This window comes from Anas acuta, chromosome 1 (assembly GCF_963932015.1).
Source record: "Anas acuta chromosome 1, bAnaAcu1.1, whole genome shotgun sequence".
NCBI lineage: Eukaryota > Metazoa > Chordata > Aves > Anseriformes > Anatidae > Anas > Anas acuta.
The window spans coordinates 66,872,887-66,896,811 of NC_088979.1; the positions used below are offsets into that span (position 1 = coordinate 66,872,887).

The 23,925-nt window shown below is 40.2% G+C and overlaps 1 protein-coding gene and 1 long non-coding RNA gene across 6 annotated transcripts in view; one reads left to right on the plus strand and one right to left on the minus strand.

Moving 5' to 3' along the window:
- AFF3 (ALF transcription elongation factor 3) overlaps nt 1-23,925 on the plus strand; it is a 335,479-nt gene that overhangs the window by 199,527 nt on the left and 112,027 nt on the right. For all 5 annotated transcript variants that reach the window (XR_011096123.1, XM_068680733.1, XM_068680740.1 and 2 more), the window contains exons 6-7: nt 1,540-1,576; nt 6,824-6,875. Coding sequence is in view for 4 of the 5 variants with exons in the window: in XM_068680733.1 (XP_068536834.1) it covers nt 1,540-1,576; nt 6,824-6,875 (89 nt within the window). In the remaining variant the exon portion in view is untranslated. The remainder of the gene's footprint in view (nt 1-1,539; nt 1,577-6,823; nt 6,876-23,925) is intronic.
- LOC137856015 (uncharacterized) lies at nt 9,470-18,997 on the minus strand. The gene is made up of 3 exons (XR_011096136.1): nt 18,285-18,997; nt 17,319-17,469; nt 9,470-11,396 (listed from the first exon to the last, which is right to left on the minus strand). It is a non-coding gene; the product is annotated as an uncharacterized lncRNA (long non-coding RNA).

Genomic DNA, 23,925 nt, shown 5'->3' on the forward strand with positions numbered 1-23,925 from the left:
TGAACAAACACATAAATAAGAACCTCCCACTTCCAGCTGTGTGTCTGGTCCATCACTCAGACTCTTTGTACCAGAGACCTAGTCCAGGGTCTGATTCCTCACCAAAATTAATGCTACGTGTGCCTGGCCTCTCAGTGTAGTTCTTACTATTGTAAGTGCAGTGTGCACTTGAGGTGGTAGTCCTCTGTGTATGCATGTTATCCAGGAGCAGAGCTGCACAGAAGACACCTTCCCTTCAATCAACCATAGCCCACCACACCTCGGGCTGTTTCTGGCATGATGGAGGGCCCTGAACTGTGTTAGTGGTTGTATTAAAAACCTTGTGGCCACAGCAGAGGTACTCAACATTTTTCAAAGAAATAACTGGAAAGAGGCCGTTTTCATATAGCCTGTTCTGGGTTGATTTTATGGTAACCAAGATTCCAATGTGAGGTAATGAGAGGAGTAGCTAATGATCATACATGATAATATACAGTAATGTGCTCCTATCACCAACATGGGGCCAGTGACACAAGTTTTTAACATGTAAAGCTTACGAGTTGCCTTTCACTGGACAGAAGGATTTAAAATGTAGCAGATTTAAACAAACCTACTCAGAAGATTTAATGTAAGGCTGATTACCAGCAATGCATTCTCAAAAAATGTTCAAGGCACCTCACAGCTTCACAAAACATCTGACATTTCTACCACAGTAAAATTACAATATCATTAACATTGTGTTGGTCAACAGGGACCAGACAGAGAGACCCCAGATATAGTTAAAGGTCAGGTGTTTGCTTGATAGAATTTTTATGTTAACCTCATATTTCAGTATCTCCAAGAGTGTTCTTTTTTTCTTTTCTTTTTTTTTTTTTGATGATAGTTATTTTCTTCTTCTCCTTGTATTCTTACTTTATTTTTCCCAATTTAAAAATCTTTTACTATAGTATCTATTTATATTTCCCTCTTATTCATAGGCTTCTTTCGCATTTTTATAAATGTACACTAATTCTGTGAGTAAAATATATGAACATTTGCATGTGAAGAAAAAACAATTTATTGTACCATATTCATAAATATCACAGTTGTGATACAAGGCTGACCTTGTAATGTCAGAGACCCAGTGCTAAAGTCTGTTTTTTCATTCTCCGGTGCTGTCAATATCAACATGTGAGAAGGAAAGATTAGCTTTGTTACTAGCTCAGGAATCCAATGGTCCATGAAACAATATTGGTCTTCACTCTGTCTACTCATCTAAACTCATGGAAAATAATAGACAAGTTTTGGTTGATCAATAAATGAACAGTAAGCAGGAGACTGGTAATAACTATAAAAAGAATTGCACCTTTAAAAGGTTGCTGTGAAATAAGTTTACAAGCCTTTGCATTAAAGTATTTTCAAAGAAATACTGGATTTATTCTTGTAATTGAAAATGACTTTTAAACCGAATGAACAATTAACAATATTGTTTGTGTTGTTAAGGTAATGTTCAAGCAAGTATTGCAGCTAAAAAGTGCCATAAAAATAACACATTGTACCTTCTTTCTGTTATTATTGTAGGAGTCACAACAGGGATCTACAGGACACAGCAATACAAGTAAGTACTAACTTGTTTATGGCTGCATTGGGTGGCGGGAATGACAATGACTGTGAAAACCAAGGGACTGAGAAAGCAATGGTAGCAGACCGGAACAGCGCAGAGCTTTGCCAAGAAGCACTCTGTTTTAGCCAAATGTGGGGAACTGAATTCGAGGGTGACCATCAAAATACCATTTCTTTTGGTGGACTGGGAAGAACAGAAAGGATTCATTTCATGATGGCTATTTCATTATATAGGTGAGAAAGACTGAAACAGCAAAAGAATGGCTTTTCTAAAATGCTAGAAAAGAAAAGACCCAGTTGCTTGGGCAAGGGCACTGCCAGATACAGGCTGCCAAAAAATTGTCCTGAAAAACCTGTTATCATTTATCTGTCATAGGCAATGGTATATTTTGTGGCTATTGCACCATAATAAACCCCATAATCCTACTAATCCAATACCAAATAATGCCTCAAAGACCATGTGGCTGTGGGTCTTTTTTGGCTAGCAGTGTGGGAAGGGAGGTGTTGTGTGCTTGCATGGCTCCTGGTTGTCGCTTTTCAGTGGACTCCAATATACAAATCGTGGTGCAGATCAGCAGCACTTTAATTAGATTTAGTTATGGTAAAAAACTTAGCAGCTGTATTGAAAGGAAAGATTGAACTGTTCCATGAAACAAAGTATTAATCCTCTCCTCTGACACCTCTGACTGTTGTTAATGTTGTCTTGCATATTAAAAATACATGATCCTACTCTGCTCTCGACATAAAATCGTCTCAACCAAAAGAACCATTTTGTTAGCTTCCTGACCTGTCAGCCAGCACAGAGCCCTGTTTGCAAATTACAAGGCTGTGACTGAAGATGAAAAATGCCCTGAGCTGGTAGGTAGGGCTTTGAAAGTGGCTGGTCACCCACTGCGTGAGGGAGAAGACATCCAGCGAGACAAGCCTGGGAGACGTAGGCTATTAAAACAGTGCAGCTCTTTGCCAGGGAAAGGTCGGCAGGCGGAAGACAATGTTGTGAAGAAACATGCAGTGGTGTCACTTAATTGCCAGTGTCAGTTTGATATTGCTGTGAGGACCAGCACTAAGGAAATAATAAAACGCAAAATGGCTGAGGTCCTGTCAGAAAATAATGAATACAGTAATGAGAGAAGGAAGCACAAAAGGGCCATAATAGAGAGGGCTATGCAAACATGCAAAGAGTCATGCGCATGACAAACACACAAACTGAGCTGAGGACTTTGTGATGATGTCAGAGGCCACAGTGTTTGGATAGCTTTGGACATAGTTTTATTTAATGTATTTCCTTCTTGCAACACTTTAATAAAATAGGTTGTTCTGCAGATCTATTAAAACATGCTCTCCTGTGGATTAGAGAAGCAGTCCTGCCACCTTACACCTTGCCCCTTACTCCTGTGGTGTCCAACTTCACTTCACTTCCAGTTCCCCCATCAGCCCTCCCCACTATGGTACCTCCAGCTTCTTCTTATTTCCTTATTCATCCTGCTCAGCAAAATCAGTGTACATGTATGTTTGCTGCTGGGCTAGAGTGCACTTGATACTGCCTGGCTGGGTGATGGCAACCAAACCAAAGAGTGGCTGAACCCATGCAGCAACACTTTCTTCACTGGTATCAAAATTTAGGGTTGCTGGCAGACACTGAGACACATTCTCTAACGTTGCAGAGTGATTTGACTACCTCTGAGATGTGTATCCGTGAGGATTTTTTGTCAGGGTGTTAGAAAAAGACATGGAATAAGACAGAGGTAGAATAAAACATAGATCTTACCAGTCTTGTACAACAAACTCAAAGAAAAATCATGGAAAAAGTATTTTGATGTTAGGAAATGCTAGCAAATGACTCCATATGGAAAAGAAATGTAATAGTCTATGTACTGCATTATCCAAACACACATCTTCAGAGTCACAATTAGCTGGTATTCCCCATTGCACCATGTCTTCTGTGGAGTGGCTCCTGAGCCCGTCATTTGCAATGTTCTTACTTCAGCTGCTAGCATTGTCTTTCTCATAGATAACATTTGCATTTCTCTCATCCTTACCCACAAGGAAATCAAAGCATTTAAAAACCCTTAATGGCTGAAGTTGTACTGCTCTGTTACAATAAGTATTATTTATCCTTGTTATCCAGAGGGGTAAACTTAGCCTGGCTAAGTTGAATGATTCACCCAAATTCTTACTCAGAGGAGAACACTCCTTCTCTGGTCTTCCACTATTCATCAGGGAAATCCTACAAAAGTCCATTTAAAATAGATTCGGAAATGGGAGAAATCTAATCTTCTCATCCGGTTATATTTAAAACAATTAGGAAGGGAGTTGTGTGAGATGTAGCAGGAACTAGCAAAGAATTCCCAGGCCTGTGGCTGAGGATCTGAGGGATGATGTTTTCCACCACAGTCTTCTGGAGGCACGTGCATGCACACACACCTCAACACACAGGCGTGCACACACACATGTCCACGCCCATTTCAGAAGACATACACAGTGCATAGCACCTGAATTGAAGTGTGCTAACAGTAGCCCTGTGAAGTAGGTAATGTATCCTTTGTCAATTCCCATCTGACTAAGAAAAACAACAGACTACACAAATTTGCTCATTAAAAGAAACCAGAGCTAGACAGGTTTTGGCGGTCCAGCAAATGCCAGCCTCCCACAATGGTACCTGCATGCATTTGGCAGGTAACATGAAAAACAGAAAGAAAAATCTTGGCCTAGCCAGAAGTAAGCGTGGGGAAAAAAAAATAATAAAAAAAATAAATAAAAAGTTGTTCTGACAGATAATTCCCTTTTATTTTTCCAATAGCTTAATAACAGCATATCTGTGACATTCAGCTATGCTTAGCCTATACACATTTTTCAAATTTCTGTGATTCAGTCAAGTGTGAACAAAGTTGGTAAGGACTGATAAAGCATTAATGACCAGATTTTCTACTCTGATAGGCTGGACTGATGCATTTCTACCATCTGCAAAAGCTTCATCCTCCCCCTCCACACAGAAGTATGTTAAGTGATGATTAGCATTAAAGCAGATGCAAATGCTTACTGTAGGGTAATTCATTAATATCCAGTTTGGCTAAATCACAGAGATTCCCTTCCCTCTCTCTCCTCACAGTACTTGTGCTGTTTCCCTTGTTGCTACATTAACATACATTGCTGAAAGTAGAACTGATGTGAACTCTGGCAAAGCACTCAGGAATCCATATTCCCCCTCACACTCAAACAAACCAGTGTTCATGGTAATAATTCATCACTTACAGAAAGTCTAAGTTACGAATAGAAAATCTTTGAATATGTGCCAACTGTTGCTGTTGGTTTCTTGTTCCAAATTACCATAATGCAGATGAGCTCCAGGGCTCCAGGCATCCTAAGGCTGACAAACATGCACTGTAGCAACAGCTTTCTAGCCAGCAGGTTATCATCTGGATATGCTTTCTGAAGTCTCTGTTAAAAGTGAAAAGTGTCCTAGAGATTATGGACTAGATGTATTCCATCCTGTGTGGCTGCCCAGCTTGTGCTTAAATTTTATGTACCTTTAGCTTCCCTAGTGGTTCACAGAGGGACACTGGTATTTTTGAAGTCATCCAGAGCTTCCTTTTCACTAAAGATTGGGCACATAAGTTGGGTACACTCAAACCTTTCCACAGGGAAGGATAAGATCTACAAGCACCACAGCAAGGTGTTTGCACTACCCAAACCTCCTTTACTAGACACCCACATTCAGAAGCTCACTTTCTAGAGTAAGTCCTTCAGCATGCTTCTTTACAGCAGTGGAAAGACATTGGTGGCAAAATCCTGCCTCTTCTGATGGCAAGAGCAAGTTTTCCAGAGGTGCCTCTAGCAACCATTCCTGACACCTCAACACTGTATAGAAACTGAGGGTGAGATCTTTGCCATCAGCGAGCAGATGATGCGTAGTGTTCATATGTATGGAATAGAGTAGGGGCTGGTCCAGAACCCACTCAGCTCAAGTCAATGAGTAGAAGATCGGATAAGGGAATGCTGAAACAGTCTGACCAAAACAAACATTTTTCACAGTTTTTACAGAAGGCACAGGTGGATTTTGGCTTAATGAAGTTTGTTAAAAGGTAGTGGAGGAAAACACATCCATCAGTAAGCTAGTCACACACAACGTCTGTGCCTCCTTGTCTGCTAGGCAACATAAACTCATATGTAGACAGCTATTTGTGCCCAGCAACACACAGGAGGATCAGCAGCTGCAGTCATGAGGTCCAGAATTCAAGTTCAAGGTGATTCAAGTAGAGCAGCATGCCCTGTTCCTCTATGCTAGAGCTAAAGAAAAATCTTGTGCTGAACTGTAACTCTCTCAGGTTTCTCAGAGGGATAAGTGCAGTAAAGAACAAACACCTTATTTTTGGAAAGAATGAAAGAGGGAGAAGGAATAGGCCTGACATACCATGAACAGTACCACCCCATCAGCTATCAGCCTGCTTCCCCAGTGTCTGTGCTATGTAACAAAGTTACGTTGGGCAGATGTGGTTTTGAACCAAAGAAGAGGTCATCACAAGCCAATGTACTTTTCTAGGATGCTTGTGAGTCATAAGGAAATACGAAGAAGAGGAAACCCTTGACCCCCTGATACTTCTCAAGTATTTAGGTACTTAAAAAAAAAAAATAAAATAAAATAACTTGAAAGTTAGCTTTTTCTTACACAAAATAGCAAAGAGGATTTCTCCAGCCCCTAATTACAGCAGCTGAAGATTAGGTCGAAAGGTGTCAAAACACTGACTGTGTCAAAATGAGCATGAATCCAAACATCCATCTGCAGAATTGTGTCCTAATCTCTGCCTTAGTAGCTTTTGCTGATACTGTTCTCCTCTGTATGAAATGGTTCCTGGAACAGGGTGTGGGAGTCTGTGCATGTTGGATGGGATGCAATATCAATAGTAGAGCTGTAAGACCCTGGAGAAGTCCTTTGTATGCTTCCAAGGTCTGCTGTTCCTTGTAAAGGTTGAGTTACTTGAGTCTTTCTGCCTCCCCTGTAGAGTTTTCTTAACTGACATTGCCAGAGTACAAGTGCCAGTGACAAGAAAAGTCAAGTCAGGGTTGACTCCCAGCTTGCAGATACTCCAGCAGTGCCCCAGCAGCCCTGTGATTGCCTCAGCAGTATTCCATGCATGTGGCAAGAGCAGTCAGTGTTAGCAATGAGTAGAGCCTTGACATATCGCATCTGAGCAGTTTCCATATTCACCCATTTCTGATGTCATTTTCTTTTTCTCTTTTAAAGGAAAAAGTGATGTAGAGCCAAAGAGTCCAGAGAAAAGTGCAACACATACATCGTAAGTCACTTTTGCTTTTATGATCAGAGAAAGCATCTATGTTTTTTATCAGATTGGTTGAGCAAAATAGGATTTGTCTGTTGTGTTTTTTTTTGTTGGTGGTGGTGGTGATGTTTGTTTGGTTTTTTTCTTTCATTAAGATAAAGCTCTTTCACTGATGCTGTTCTTAAAAAGGCTTTTTAGATAATGACTAAACATTAATTATTCCTAGAACTTTTGCATGCTAGTAAGTCAGAGATCTTCACAGGTGCAATGGCTCCCTATCATGCTGAATAGATATGAAATTATTTTTGTGGGTGTGTGAGGCTGGCCTTTACAACCTGACTTGAACATTACCTTAATGCTGCTGGAGTTTGTCACACTTGCTAAAAAACATCATGTCACATATGCCTTTGATGTACTGATGTAATTTTAAAAGACTGCAGTCTGCAGCTTCACCTCTGAATTACTTGAAATCCAATTACAGCTATCTCTGGTCTCTCACGATTTTGTTGATGTTTTTGAATTAACAAAAGAAGTCGAGAAATAGATAGGAACAGGCACTTGTAATATATCAGTGTTCACCTTCACTCTAGTGCAACAATAGAAGCTTTTACCATTTTTAACTCCAGTATACAAAGGACTGAATTGTTTTGCCAACATAAACCAGTCTATGAAACAGATGGGCTGAAAGTTAGAAAAATAAATAGCAACAGTCTCCCAAACTGAGCTAGATAAGTGAATTCCTTTAATATTTACCATGCAGGAGCAGTATGCATTTCTACAAAACCATTCACCTTTTTAATCCCATTTGAGTGAGCGAAGTTCTTGTAGCAGTCAGTCATGTGAATTTTAGAGTGCATCTTGCCTGTAATTTATGTTTCCTGATTCCTGTTATTTAAATTCAGAGCGTTACATCATGTAAATCTCACAAGGTGTCACCATTTGTTACACGGCCAAAAGTAGTCACAGAAGGAGGTACTATAACGGTGATTTATAGTGGGATGTTTTCATTTCTGCTGCAAATACACATTAAAAATCTTCTGGAAATGAATCTAGAAAAAGATTTGACATGCTGTAAGAAATGACTTGTCCTGTAGATTGTGTTGTGGAATGTAATTACAGTATGTGAGCATATTTAGCCAAACTTATTAAATGAATTAAGCATTAGCAGCCTTATGCCTTCTGATAGTATGATTGCTGGGAATGGTTAATAGAATGATTCCAATAATTATCATTTTTAAAAATAATATTGCAATAAAAACCAGAAGAAGAAGGGTTTTAATGCCATCTGGAGGTATTTTGGAGAAATGAACACATTTATTTTCACTGATACTTAGCAATATGTAAAACATGAGCCATACTGCACAGTGGTTTTGCTAGTCAGATGGTATTTTATTCACGAGGAATGTTTTAACTTTCCTTTATTCTCCTTTATCAACGTAAAACTTTAAACCTTGGAACTTAAAAGAATAGGGGTTCAGAGATATGCCCTAATATATTTTGCTCTGAGACTAAATGTTGTGCCATGTAGTGTGCCATTTGGAATACAGCAAACTTCAAAACCTGCTTAGGTGTGAAAAGTTCCTTGCCTAATAAGACAAATAGTGTGTCCTTCTGAAATGATGCACAGTTTTCTATATACAGGGTATTTATAATGCTTATCTTTACGCTGTTGCTATATGCTAAGGCTTCCCCACAGCAGATACTGGTTCCTAGAGCAAATTTTAGAAGCAGAAAATACTTTTACCCCTGACAAATGGCTGTATTCAAGAAGCAGGGGCCCCTCTAGTTAGAGAAATTGTTTGTGTGGAAAAGGAAACAGGAGAGAAAGTGGGACATGAATGGGAGGGAACCAGCAAGTATTGCACCAAAAATAAAAATAAAAAATGAGAGGCCTGGAGCTAAGAAAGAAGGAAAAGATGGCAAAGACTGAATTTTCAGAAACAGATATAAAATTGAGAGCAGTGGCAGAGAAAACCAGAGGTCAAACTGGAAAAGAAAAAGCAGGGAGAGCAAAAGCTGTTAGTAAACTAAGACGTGTCTGTTATTGAATAGCACTGACTTCCTGAGTGCTACAGTGATGCAGATTAACACATTTCAATGTGTAGGTAAACACTGACATCCCCGTTCTTGTTCTGCTACATTTTGTTGGCCTTCCCCAGGCTGCTTCTCATTTACACTTTCTTCTAGGACAGGCTTTTACCTCTGGCTCTCAGACAGCTGTGAATGCAGATTTGTCCTTCCTTTTGGGGATGTGACAGATCACACCTGAGCGCAAGATGTGCATGGAGAGGACACCCCAGCAGGACCCTCTGTCCTTCTGGTGAAAGGCCCATGCCCTCTTGTGAGGTGTTGCTCCCCTGAGGGTCACAGGAGTCCATCCGTCTGCTCCTGGTAGGGATGTTGAGAAGGAGAGACACTGATGTAGGAGAGGTGGCACCTTCAGGCCCGGCTGGCAGAAACTGCGGGGAGCCAGAAAGGATGCCCTGTGGATTCATTTTGTTGTGAATCATTGTTTCCGCATGGAAATGAAACAAACAGCAGCAGAAAAACCCACAAAGCGAGGCGTGTTGGCCTAGATAAAAATAACAGAAAAGATGGGGAGGAGCGAATTAATGTTTCTTTCTTGCAAATGTCTTTTTTATTTTCCTCAGGCATGTTACAAGCCACATACTCAAGCCAAGCTTATGTGACTCAGTGGCAGTTAATTCATCCTTGGTGTAGATTTACTACCACCATCCAAAGGTTATTTATGCAGCTCCAAAAGACAGGTTGATTGCCCTCCTGAATCAGGCAGTGAGGCGCTCATGAACTAAGCATTTACATCAAGTCTCACCTGAAAAGATTCCTCCTGCCTTGTCCACTGGGCTCCATCCAGGGCCTCAAAATCAGGTACTGGGGCTGTGCTCTGGAGCCAAAGGGATGAAGGTGCTGCTCGTAACCCCTGCGAGATAGGAAATCTAGAGTGCAGGATTTGTGCTGTGCTGGGTATTCAGAGGGGTTTGGGTATGGGAAATGTATTGTTTTGAATAACATCGTGTGTGGGTTTTTTTTCCTGTATGCATTAACTCTGTGGATGGACTCTGGTAGGACATAGCTCTCCCCTGATAATAACATTAAACATTAAGAAGCAGGCATACTTTAGATGATTCACATTAATTGATGCAACATCCTAATTAGGCAGATAAATAAGGGCAGTCATTACAATGCTGGAGATAACTGAAATGAATGTAAGAGAATGAGAATTATGCAAAACCAAGGAGGAAGATCAGAATCTGAGCAGATTTGTGTCCTTTTGCACACTGTTCCTATGGTCTTCACCATGTCTGCATGCACAAAAATCACCTGAACTGGCGCTAAAGGATGGCAATAAAAGGTGCAAACAATACAAAGGTGTTAAGCTGTCTTGAGTCTTCTCCAGTTGATTCATGTTCCTTGTAATTGAATGCTTTTAAAGCCATAAGAATTCTGGATTTGAAGGGCTTTTTGTTGTGGTACTCAATATGTACAGCTCTCTATGGGTCAGCTTCACGGCACATTTCTAAACTTTTAGGACTGCTCAGAAATATTCAGCAATGTTTCATTCTTTCGGTTTTGTGACGGAAGGTCAGTTTTCAATGGTTAGAAAACTTTCACAGTTTTGTTAAGAACATGTAATTTTTATTAAAATCCCTTTCTCCCCAGCTTTACCAGTTGTAGGCTGAAGGACAGGGTTAAGGAGGGTGAGAGAAATGGAGAAAGAGTGCTCTTTTGGTCTTTTATATATTTTTAGATATGGGGTTTTAGTCTTTCTTTGGGTAAAAAAAAAAAAAAAAGATATTCCAACCAGTGCATGTGTTTCAGAGGGTCCAGTAGCTTCATGGTAACTTCTTATCTCACCAGGGGTCTGAGATCACCCATCCTTCCACATGAAAAATATGACAACAATTCAAAAATGGCACAAACACACAGAACACCCCAAAAGACCCTCGATCTTGGGATGACTTTCGATGTACTGTCTGTTGCGATGTTCTTCAGTACTTTTGTGTTTGTAAATGATTTCCAGTTCAGACTACCCAAGGTTAATCATGCCTGACTGTGATTCACTGCTATGCATTTACCTCGACATTTCCAGCGCACTTACTTAATGATATCAGCACTAGCGATGAGATACCTCAGTGCTGTCTCTTTATTATCCCTCCCACAACTGTTTTCATGCTGAGCTGCTCCAGATTTTTCCCTCCCTTTTTACAAGAGAATTAACCAAGATTGAGGGAGGCTTCTATAATTTATGGCAGTTATGCAAGTTTTGTCCTTTACTAATACTCTCGGAGAGTCACAGATCTCAGTATGTGTGTTCACTTGTTTGCTTTTGCCAGGCAGAAATAGATGTTGGCTCCATTCCTTCTGTGAGACGGTCTCAGACATCACTTGGAGAACAGTTTGCTCAGGGGGATCTTCATTAACAATACTAAATTCAGCAGTTTCAAAGCTGCCCATTTGCAGAGATTAGTGCTTCGGTCTCTTGCCCATCCAGCTGCTAACATCATTCTCATCACCCTGGAGGTAGAAATAGGAAACAGGTAGTCGGACCAATGTTACTCTTTTTCTTCCTCTTTGCAACCTATGTCTATATTGGCACAAGCACCGATATATTTTTATTTCTTGCCTTTACTTCCTCCCTTGTATCTTACTCCTTGTATCTCCAGTGACCCACAGATAGCATTTATTAGCCAAAAACTGGGTTTCCCATCTTGGAGATGGGAAAATAAAGGCAGAGGGATTACAAGGTGTCTCCAGAGAGCAGGGGGAATCAGTCTCAAATTCAGGAGACCAGCCTGAGCAAGTGCTGCCAGCGCACCACTGTGCTCCGAGCCCCAAGGAGCTTTGCCTTCCACATCTGGCTGGCGTCTGATCTTGAGCCAGGACCACAAGTCTCTCAGGCAACCACTGCGACCTGACTGAGCACCAGAGTTGGAAGAGGAGCCCTAATCCCACCTCACTTTCAGCAAAAGGCCTGGTGCAAGTTATTTAAAGTTAGCCTTGGCTTCCCCCCATCTAAAATAATAATTAGACCGCCATGGAGACTAGCTCATTAATATTTGTACGAAGTGTTGAAAAATGCAATGTTCTGTAAAAATGGCTAAGGATTACTCATCCAGAACAGTAAAGGAAATGAGTAGTAGTTTAAGTTTTTTAAGACAGACTCGGGTAATAAGTGGTGAATGTCCTGAGCAGTGCCAGCAGCAGGCAGAGGCAGATGGCTGGGTGCAGGGAGGGTTGCACTGCTGCCTCTCCTGGTTGCCAGCAGACATGGGGAGCTCAGGCAGCCCCTGCCCCATTACCACTGGCCCGTTCTGCCCCACAATTTCAGTCGTAGCTTCTTGGACAGTCGCCACCCAACTTAAATTAGGATTTGGCTTTTCTCTCACTGCACCTGAGGGAGGGATGGCAAACAAGGAAAGGGCAAAGGATGCAAGCTGGAGAGCAAAAAGCCTTGCAGTGGTACATCTTAGATATCCTTCTGCTTGCTTGCCACAAAGACTGTGATGTCTCAGGAGAACCAGAAGATAGGTGAAGGGTTTGAAAGACAATGGAAATGGTGAAATTCATGCAACTGTGGAAGTCAACTCTAAGGAAAGGTGCCCACATTTTTCTGGTGTATAATCCACTTTTAGCTTTCAGATTAGGATACCAAGGCAACTTCTCAAACAGCCTTCCACAGCTCAAATTTGGGGCATTTTCAAGAGCAAGAACTTCTGCAGCGGACATACATCAGACAGTGGTTTGGTGATTTGGTCCTCTTTCAGCAATTCCATGGGCTCTATTGCAGGCCATCATGAGGGTATCAAACTGGTGAGTCAGTTCAGCATCATCCAGCCAAAAACACGACTTCCAGGAGGTGGTGGACAATTTATAAAAACCAACATTTTTTTTCTAATTTTTATTGTTTCTGAAAACATCAGTTACACATTGTATCAATAATGGCTTTTAATGTATGCCTGTGATGTATCTGAGAGAAGTTTTGAAGTCCATACTAAAAAAAAAAAAAAAAAAAAAAGCAAACAAAAACAAAACAAAACAAAAAAAAACACATACTGAGATGAATGAACACAGTGTTCTTCAGAGCGATGGAGGTCTTCAAAACCATAGAAGCAAACGTCTGGTGTTTATCCATGAACCAAGTAGCTGGCAGGAGAAGAAGGCTGGCTTCATTGCACTATCCCACCTGTTTACTTGAGCCTGGGCTTGCAGAGCTAACCCCTAACACTGCCAGACTGTCATTGCCCAGCCAGTCCAGCAAGAGCAGCTAAAATCTTAAAACGCACTCCTCAGCTCTCAAATTCCCATGAAAAAGTTCTTTTTTTCTGCCATTTCCCCTGAAGCATTACCCTTAGTACATGTACAGAGTGCTTCTCTGTGTATTAAACATACAGACCATTAAAAAAATACAACTCCACAGTAACTTCCTGCTCCAAAAGACAGACCAATTTCACCTGTGGGATGCATCAAAGCCCTGGCTGTATTGTCACAGTAGTGATGTAAATGTCGCCTGCCAGTTCCTAACCTTCCCTTAGCACAGATTTTTGGATTTGTGGTATACAGTGCTGCTGACAGTCCACAAAAAGCTGTTGTAAGTTGATACCAAGAAATCTATTTTCTTCAAATCCTATAAAGACATTTTCTTGGAAGATATTTGCCCACACATGTCTCAACTTAATCTGTCTTTGAGGTTTAGCTATGTTAATGAGGAAGAATGGATCGGTGTTTTGGGTGATATTTTTTTTGCCACATAAAAATTATAGATGCATAGCAGTCAAAGGTGATCCAAGTAAAAAATATTTAAAAACATATAAAATTGTATTTAAAAAAAAAAAAAAAAAAAAAAAAAAAGAAAAATGATAGCCAGGAAAGCAGATGAGATGGTTTTTATTTGCTGGATTTAGAAAGAAAACACATGGAAGCCCAAGCTGACCATAATTGCAGCTGTGGTTATCCTGGGATAAAGTTTAGCTTCCGTAGTGTTTCAGTCAGACAAGAAAAGCCTTATCTGAGATGTCAACAGGAAGGGGGATAGATGAAGTCTAAAGAATAGCACCTCTGAGATCTGGGGAAGTTTTGCGATTGACTTGCATGGGAAGAGATAGGGCTTTCACTGCCCTATTTTTAAATGTCAGTCCTTTCTTTTACCAGATGCAGCCAACAGCTGGAGATAACTGCCCTTATTGCTGCAGGACTCAGCACAGGCTTTTCTTTGTAAAGTCTCCCCTTGTTTAGCACCTTTCTCTTCACTCTCTACCTGTACAGTGCCCACCAGGGAGAAAAGCCCTGAGCTGGTGGCTGCTGCCCTGTTTGTTGCCACCTTCCGCTCAAAGCCAAAGGGGAAGGTGCAAGAAGCCCTCACTTCAAAGCAGACGTGCTCAGCAGCTTTTGCCCAGTTGGAAAACTTACTACTACCTTGGCCATTATTTCTAATTTTTTCAAGTGACAAATGTTTCACTAGCGCTTGTGTTCATTTACAACATTTAGAATAAAACTGACCAATTTAGCTAGCTAAAATACAGTTATGGTTGAGGAAATGTTTTCCCGTGTTGCACCAAAAGCATATTATTTTTCTCTTAGGCACTGTTTTCCTTGGACTTTGTCATTTGTAAGGGACTAATTGGGAAATTTGAATGCGGCACGGTGGTTAAAGAGGGGTTGCCAGGAAAATCAGATGCGAATACCTGGGAAGAACTCGATTTCATCGGACGTGCCATCAGAAACCATCTACCCCTCTGCGTATTTCCTTTCTGAAGGAAACGATGAAACTGAAGCTAGGAGTCTGGCACGCTGGAGTTGCGTTGTGCATGCTGTTGGTTTTGCCGGGTTAAAGTTCCCAGATGCTGTTTTGGAAATCCTGCACCCAGGCGAGAGCTGTGGCAAGGGAATCTGCCCTGGGTGCTGCTGGGTTGAGGGCAGGGAGCAACGAAGCACCATGCAACATGTCCAACAGGAGAGAAACAAGATCAGGAGCATTCGATATATCCAGGCCTACAAAACCTGGTTTTGTGTTGTTGGTTTTTTTTTGCCCTTTTCTGCCAGTCAATGGGCAGGGGGTGATCTGGTCCCTGGGCTGAGCCCATCACTGGAGGAAGGCGAGGTGTATGCAGGGTGGGGAAAGGAGGAGGAGGAGGGACAGGGAAGGAGAAAGAGAGATACAGGTCCTGGCCTCCTGCCAAGGAAAATAACCAGCATTTTGCAAAAGAGAAATCCTAAGACTGAGGTCATAGTATGGAAAAAGTCTGTTTCACAGACTCTTTAGCCTGAACACAGGCCAAGATTTTTTTTTCTTTTTTTTTTTTAATATATTTTTTTAAATGCAGGCATCCTATTAACATTTGAACACTAAAGCTCGTCCAGGAATGGAAAGATTTTGGAATTTGAAGTACCCTAGTTTTCTACTTTGTTGTTATGCTGATATATATAATTTTTTAATTATGAGAAAGCAAGGCATTGAACAAGAAGTTCTCTCATTTTGCTTTTGAATTATTTTACCACTATGAAGATCAAATTAAGGGGATCTAAAGAAATGCCTTTTTTTCCCACAGAGTGACCGACTCAAAAAAAAAAAAAAAGGCTTTTCAAGCTTGGTGGACAATTTTTTATTTGCCATGCAAAACAGAGAAAGATACTGAAACGGTCATGAATTTTCCTGTGTGGAAAAGTTCTACAGTTCAGCCATGAATAGCTACATTTTTTTAAGCCTTTGTAGTAGCAAGCTGACAGTTTCATGACAAATTACTTTTTATACCTAACTAAACTAATTATTGAAGCTCTTCTGCCTTAATCTCTGGACTTGGATTTAATGTCAGAGCGTGGATATTTTTTAACTGTGGGAAAAAAATAACTCCCTGGATTTGTTAGGATGTTATTGCAAGCAAGTTTTCTGGTCTTTGATTTGCTAAGCTACAACTGGAGTCTACCTTCCTCAGGGTAAGAACATTTCCACATTATCATTTCACCTGTGGTATTTTAAGAGTGAGAATATTATATCTTCGTGTGTATCTCAGCTTTATGCATCCTATTCTTTGTTTAGCATGCAGACAAGCTACATCTCCCCAAAGAGATGTGGAATATATTTATTGGCAATTTAGAATTGATGATAGATTTGACAAGCAAGCAGGGTGACGCACTGAAGCTATCAAAGCTGGAGATGAATCAGGACAAAGGTTCAGATGAGATGCATTGTTCCAGAGATTCAAAAGGATTTTACTTACAGATCATTCCAAAATCAAGGCAGCTGTACCACTGACTTACAAAGAGAAAAGCTCAGCTTTTACTGAGAAAAAAAAAAAACATGGCTTGATTGGCCCACAGACCTTTTATGGCAAAATTACAGCTGACATTTCTGCATGATGTTTTTTATTAGTTTTGTAAGCTATTTTGTCGGGATTCATTTGTGCTGATTCTCTCTTTCATGTTATAAACTGTAAGCAGTTGTAGGTAGAGAGAAGGAATCTCTTGATGTATTTCTTTGTAGATACACTCCAAGAATTGCAATAGATCAGGTATGCTAAATTAAAACTGATCTGCTACCTGATGAACATTTGAACTTACCGTTTATTTCTTTGTGTTATAATTTAGTGTAAGTATAGGGGGGAATTCCATAAACTCATCACATGCTTTCCTACTGTCAAAGCAAAGACAAATCAGCACAAATAATCTCTTCAGGGTATTTAATAGCATGGTATGCACACGGTATGAGCAAATTGTCTGTTTGTAGCTTGTTCAGTGACCAATTTTTGTGCCATTTGAAATGGATAGTTATGAGGGGCAGGCAGGAGTTGGGGATGAAAGTTTCTGTCCTGAAGTCCCCTAGGAGCTGTGGCGGGCGAAGCTGACATGCGACCTGCCTTGATGTAGCCCAGGCAGAGGCCCAGAACACCCCAGAATGAAACCTCAAAAATAATTTGTCATCACTCTGGTTTGTACTTTTTTAGCTGTTGGGGTTAAGTCAAAAATTCATGTGGCTACTCATGTGAAATCCACATGCTTTCCCCATCAGTATAACTTATACAGTAAGTGTAATATGAGACACAAACTGTTTAATATTTGCAGTCACTGTCAGCAACAGCAGTTTCTGTAGACTTCCATGGAGGAAAGGATGAAACCTTTTGCCAGAAACTGTTAAAAAAAGCCTCTGTCAGAAAGTAAGGTTTTGATCTTGCAAATAATTACAGACAAGCATGATGTTTTCCAGCAGGACTTGCTTCAGCATTATTGTTTGAAAGACCAAAAGTTCCTGTGGGTAACTGGCCTCATGTTTAAGCTTTACTGCCCATCTCCAGTTCAGTTAAAAACCAATTCCCTGTCAGCTGCACACTTTACTGTGAGCACTGTTGGTAAAGCAGGATGAGTTTTGTCTGTCGAAAAAAGTGGCCTGCTACAGAATGACTGCACGTGGAGACCAAGGGGACAAAATAAGGAACTTGTGTTTACCAGGGCCTGCTTCTTCTCCCCATCCCTCGCAGCCGCCACTGCCATGCCAACCTTCACATCCCGCGGTGCAGTAAGCCCAGCGCAGCTCCGGTAAGCACTGGGGCTGGGAGACGGCCATATGGTCCACCTTTGAAGAGCTTTTTCCAGCTTCCTATTGAGAAAGAGAGAAGGAAACCTCTCCCTAAGGCTGTCCCCTAGGTTTCATGGCTGGTAGCACTCCTCAGCTAACATGCAAGGAGCCCTGCAGCACCCGCAGCAGCCTCGTGTGACTGCTGCTGAGTAGCCAGGAGTGGAGAAACGCCTCCAGCTCTGAAGCATGGGAGACAGTGGCATAAAGAGAGGAGGGGGAAGGCTGGAGAAATGGTCACAAAAGACTTGTCAGCTAAATAGGATTTTAGAAGTTTTGTTATTACATCTAGCGCATATCACTAAACAAATACAAAGATTTTTATAATGCATAAACAGTGAGACATGGTTGCAAAGCTGGATGATGGTAGTTAGATTGGTAGAGGGATCTAAAATACTGATATTTTTCCCAACTTGCATATATTTCACTATGACCACAGTAGGTAGATGACTTAAACATCATCCACAGGCATTATGGAAAGATTATAAAAGCCAACAGCCGTCCTTTCAAAATTATTTTGATTTATTTCTATCTAGCAGAAGTAGCCAAGTACATCTTTAGCATGATCCCATTTGGCTCAGTGACATTGCACAGCTATGAATTCGCTATGAGAAGATCAACTCTTTCTCTACCCTAAAGAACATAAAAGCCTCAGTGCCTAGCTGGAGAGCAAATGTCTCTTGCTCAAGCCGCTTATGTTTTTCTACTTGAGAAAAATTAAAATCTCATCTTATTTCTTTGCATGCACTTGTCATCCACTCAGAGTTTTATCCAAATAAATCGCTGGTTCTTTTCAAAGAACATCTTCAGTATAAGTTGCATTAGCTTTAAAGACTCACCAAGAACAGAGCGGTCCAGGCTGACACTCTTGGTTTCCAGCAGAGAAGCAACTGCATGAATCTTATCCCACAATCCTGCAGCTCAGTTAATTAAGTATTTGATGTCCTGAAAAGCTGCTGCCTTCCAAAGCTAAGGAGAGGGAGCTGCCAGGCCCTTTTCCCTTCTCTGGCCACCAGACACAGTGATGTCCGGAGATTTTCCACCCATCACACCATCTTACACAGCTCTTCCCCTCTCCCCACCCCACAGAGCTGATGAAATTAAATAGCATCAAAAATTAACCCCACCGTTATTGGAATGCAGCTGGGTAACGCGTGGCCTCATTTGCCACTGGGGGAGAATACGTGTTTGCTGCTTCAGTCCTGGGGGCTCTGTGTATGGGACAGAGGAGAAACTGGTAGCACAAGCCCCAGGGAACACCTCCCCTGCAGGACCACCACCCCTTTGGGTGCCCTCAGACACCTCGGGCCCCAGTACAGGATGACTTCTGATACCTCTTTGCCTCATTATCTGCTATCCTTCCATCCTGGCCGTGATCCCTTCTGCATTTCTTTTTCTCTCTCCTCTTTCTTGTTGCATCTTTTCTGCTGCTCTCTTACTTCTGTTTTTGTCAGGTTCATCACCTGCAGCCTCATTTCTCCTTGCTTTTCACTTCTGCTGGCCCTCCCCTCCTCATCCTTCCCATCTCCACTTTTGCCCCAGAAAATATGTCTCCCATGTCTCCCCAGAAAAATGGAGATACGTGTAGCAAGGGATACACAAACATGCCCCCAGCAGCTCGGGTTCCTAGATTAATGCATATGTCTCGTTGCCTGCTCCTCTCCACCTTTTTCTCTTGATTTCTTCACCGTGTTATCTATGCTCAGTGGTAAGCCACTGGGATGAAGACTAGCTTTTAACTCCTTTGTCGGGTGCCCTGGTATGCCCAGATCTTCCTCTGGGTCACATCCTTTTCTGTTAATTCTCTTTTAAGAATCACATAGGAAAAAATGAAACACAGAGAGATGAATATGGAGCAAAATTTTAAAGTTAGCTACCAAATGCTTTCCTTTTATAATTTTCAGCATGATTGGCAGGTAGGTTTATTTAATCAAATTGCCTTTTCTGACAGTGTATTATTTAATGAGGGAGCTCTTTTTTTTTTTTTTTTGATTGCATAGGAAATGTAGAAGCATTTGAGGAACTCTGATGTGCTATTTACTCATCCATTATGTTGGGAATCAGTTTAATTTCAATGTCAGTAGAGTAATTAATAATCATAACAGTTATCTGTCACAGAGAGATCTATTTGGGGATTTTCTCAGCAAACCGGGATATATTCTCCATTCTTTCACCAGAGAAGAAAGTTTTTAAGAATAAGCCACATTCGAATGTGTTTTTATTTTGATTATCCCTTCCAGGCTGATAGCAGAGATAAAGTATTTTCAGGCTTTAATTCAGTGTTGAGTCATTGACATGAAATCCTTTACTAGCTTGTTATCCATACTGCTTTTTTCCCCCCATTAAATTCACTCAGTTTTTCAAGCATCAGGAAGGATGCAAGCATCAGGAAGGATGGCTCCCCCAACAAAGTGCATGTTCCGTCCCTGTAACAAGCAAACAGGAAAAAAAGACACAGTCGCAGAGATAATGCAAAGTCCCCTTTTGGCATTCGTGCTAATTTGGGCTGACCTCGTTCTATTTCCAGTGTGGCACTTCGCTGTCAGAGGAACAAAGTGGCTTTACGGGTGAGAGCAGTGGGTGCTGGAGCGGATGGTGGTGAAGGGGCAGGGGGCCCACGCTTGGTTTGGGATGCCTTGGTCTCCGCAGTTATGTGCAGCCCCGCTTAAGTAAATAACTGATAAATGAATAAAACCTTTCAGCTGATGCATTTGATGAGTAGTAAGACTTTTTATACGGCTCTAAAGAAAGGGCAGTAACTGTTAAATGAATTGCTTTTTAAATAAAACACATAAGAGAAATTTTTAAATCCTTCATTGTTCCTTAAAATGTTTTAGTGCCTCATTAATTCTTGATTAGCCCCGTTGTTAAGAGGCCATGATTATGTGGTAATAAGGTATAGGAAATTACCTCAAGGACTATAGTCATGTCACACTGTACATGCTATAGTTTGCACCCCATCAGGTGCTGAGACCAGATGCCTGCCATTTAAATGAGGTGGTGGGGCTCATGGTGGTGGTCCTGTGCTGTGTGGTGGTTCCTGAGGTGTGGGTCTTCCAGCATGGTGGCCTTTTGGAGCAGAAAAGTGGAGAAGACCTGGCAAAGCATCCTCTTCCCAGCAGCCTCCTGCACTTCAAAGGCTCCCCGGTCCTGCCTTTGGGAGAGCACAGAAACCTCTATGAAACAGTGGAATAAAATTAGTTTGCAATTACATTCATTTCAGTAATTTCAGATATGCCTGAAGCTCCCACAGATGAAAGTCCACTCTGCTGTATGATTTGTTAGGCAGAAAACATTGTAGGACATTTGGTGCTGGGCCAGAAGGATATCCCCAAACCAACAGCCTCGTCAGGTCATTAGTATTGCTTTTTGAAGCCCCCTCTCTTAAAGCCTGCAAAAACTATTGGCAGTGCTAATCATTACCTTTTCACAGACAGGAAAATGAGCCTTAGGGGCCATTTTTATTGTGATTTGCTGCAACATTAATTAGTGTTCTGAATAAGAGACATACTTCAATGTTCCACGCTACATATCTTTATTTTTCACTGAGTATAATGCATTTTTCCCCCTAAATCTCTTTGAGGCCACTGATCTTAATGCTCATGGTACATAGCTCCCACTGATTACCTATACAGGAGTAATCAGTGGGAGCTTCATGCTTCATACTTCATCTTTGAAAATTTTATGAAAATAATTAGTAGCAAGTTGTCATAACTTTTACAAGGGTGGGGTAAAAAACAGTAAAAATGGGTGTTTAAAAGGCTTTTCTGAGTGCAGTTTCAGATCTTGATGGAGAAGCATCTGTAGTCCAAACCAAAGACACTTGGAAGTTAACTGCAATCCCATAATGCAGAACATCAAGAGTTAACAGTCCCAGCGAGAAAAAAGTTGATTTAGTCCTATTCTAAACAAGCGATATAACAAACCCCTGTTAGGAATGAATGATCTCTCACATGTTGCTTAAAAGAATTGAATTTTGATTTAAAACACCAAAATAGCTCCAATGTTATGGGTTTTCTGGAGGAAATTCAAATTGTCCAGTCCAATTTTATTTTTTATTTGTAACATTTTACATATGGATAAATGCGTTCTTTACTTAAAAATCCACTTACCCTGTTTCAGGCAGGACCATATACTTTCCGGAGTGTTACAGACTCTGACATGTTGGCATATTCTGCTCCAGGAGCTCTGCTGTGTTCTGATTGTATAAATATTGTTCTATATAAAAGGATGCAATTTCAGCACCACTTCACATTTCCACCTTGTCCTCTTTCCCATTGAATTAGAATAATCATGCATTTGTTCACTTTTGACCTCATAGCATGTTGGGAAATTTACCTAGGTAGAGGTATCTCATTACAAAATAGTGTTAGGGTACAGACAAATAATAAATTGATACCTGCCTTGATATGATAGGTCTTATATCTTACTAGTTAATGAACCCAGTAATAAGGAGAATAAATCCTTATGCTTCAGTGTTCAACTCTAAGGAAGCACTGGAGAGAGTATCAATAAGAAAATCCTGACAAACCTTTCATTCAGTCCTCATTGTTCCATGATACTGCTTTAAATTACATTTAAACTTCAAGAGCATAGGCCATTTAGAAAAATATTTAGCAAGGGCTGTTTGTGGCATCTTTTGAAGAGGAAAAACATTTTTGCTGTTCGTGTGAGGATAATAGTGCACTGAAAAATACAGAATGACTTCTTATGACTACTAAAGACTCTGTTAGAGATATTCTAAAGGCTTATAAAACTTCTGAAAAGTTATTGATGTATTTCAAAGTTATTTGTTCGTCTCCTATATTTTTGCCTGTTTTATTCAGTATTTTCATTAGCTATCTCTGCTGTCTTCAGTGCACTAAAATATTTCAGTACCCAATAAACCACATGTAGCCAAAGCCCTTTCACTTATCACTAAAAAATCCTTTGACTAGAAGGTAATATAATGGGCTAAATTAATTAAATGAAACTCCATTGGTTTTACTAGAGTGATGCTGATGATGAAACTAACCCAACGTAATCAATTTTTTAGATTCATTTTTGATCACTAACATTATTAGTACTAAATTAAACTATTTAAAAGTGGTACCACTCATACATATGACTTTTAAAATATATATTGCATGATATAGATATAATATTTTTATATAAATTATTTGCAGATATACTAAGTTAACACATTACTATTTGTAGAATTTATGTTTCTTTAGATATCAAAAAGATAATTATCCACAGCTCTGTGACTATTAAGTACTGCATGCTTGCTGTGGGAGTACATAACCTACCACACCCAAAAGTACTTCTAAAATAATAATCATTGTTTTGATTAGATTAAATTTGTATTTTGATTAGATTAAATTTGTATTATTTAACTTTTTGTTATTAAAATATTAAAATAACAACATGTTAAATAATACTTAGAATTGTATTTTTTTTTCAAATGTGGAGGGCATAGGTAGATCCTGATAACTCTATGTAGAATTAATTTCCTTGGAACTCTAGAGTATCAGATAATCATCAGTGTCAAGCATAAAAAGAAAACAACCAAACAGTTGTATAATGGCTCAGATTTGAACAAGTGGTCTTAATTCCATTTTAATTTTGTTTATATAATTTTTTAATATATATTTATATATATGTATACACACCAAATCCTTGAATTTCAAGCCTGCAACAATCTGGGAATCTATATCCTGCATGCTTGGTTTATGTCTCTTGCAACACTACTATGGTGTAGAAGTTTACTTCTTTGGATGGCAGTCTGACAGGTGATGACAGAAAAATGTTTCACAGGAAGTTTCAATTAACAGCTTATGTGTGGGAAAAATGAAAGAAGACAGAATAACTTCTGAATCAGCATGAATAAATCATATTTTGTACAATACAATTAAAATTCATATAGGTCAGCAAAAACAACAACAAAAAGTTGTGTTCATTTTCTCAGCAAAATGAAAAGGAAAAAAAAAAAAAAAAAAAAAGATATATTTAGGGCTAGTCATTTTGTTTAACTTATCTCACTCCAGAAAGTGCCTGGGAGACCTTAGCACTTAGCATTAATCCTAGATGTTAACGTATTTTGAAATAATGTTTTTGTCAGACGAAAATAAAAGCATAGCATCTCAGAAATGTTGAAACGAATGATTTTACATTGAAATTAAACTTTTTTTTTATTTTTTAGTGGAAAGTGTTTCTCAACTCTACCAATTGTCGAGCATTGTGGCCAGAGTCCTCACACTGCTCTTGATGACTGAACTATTTGTCAGAAAATTCCACTCAGCCCTAAATCCCTCACACCAGGCTTTAGTTAGAGCCTTGTCCACGCTCAAGCCTTTGTGAAAAATGATTGTCGACATTTTCTCAGGATGACTCAACATTTCTAACGATTTAGGACAGCAGAAAGCTTTATCAGACATAATTTAGACTTCCAGGCTATTATGTTTTACAAGATGGTTGCGGTAGTTAGCAGCTGGGCAGCAG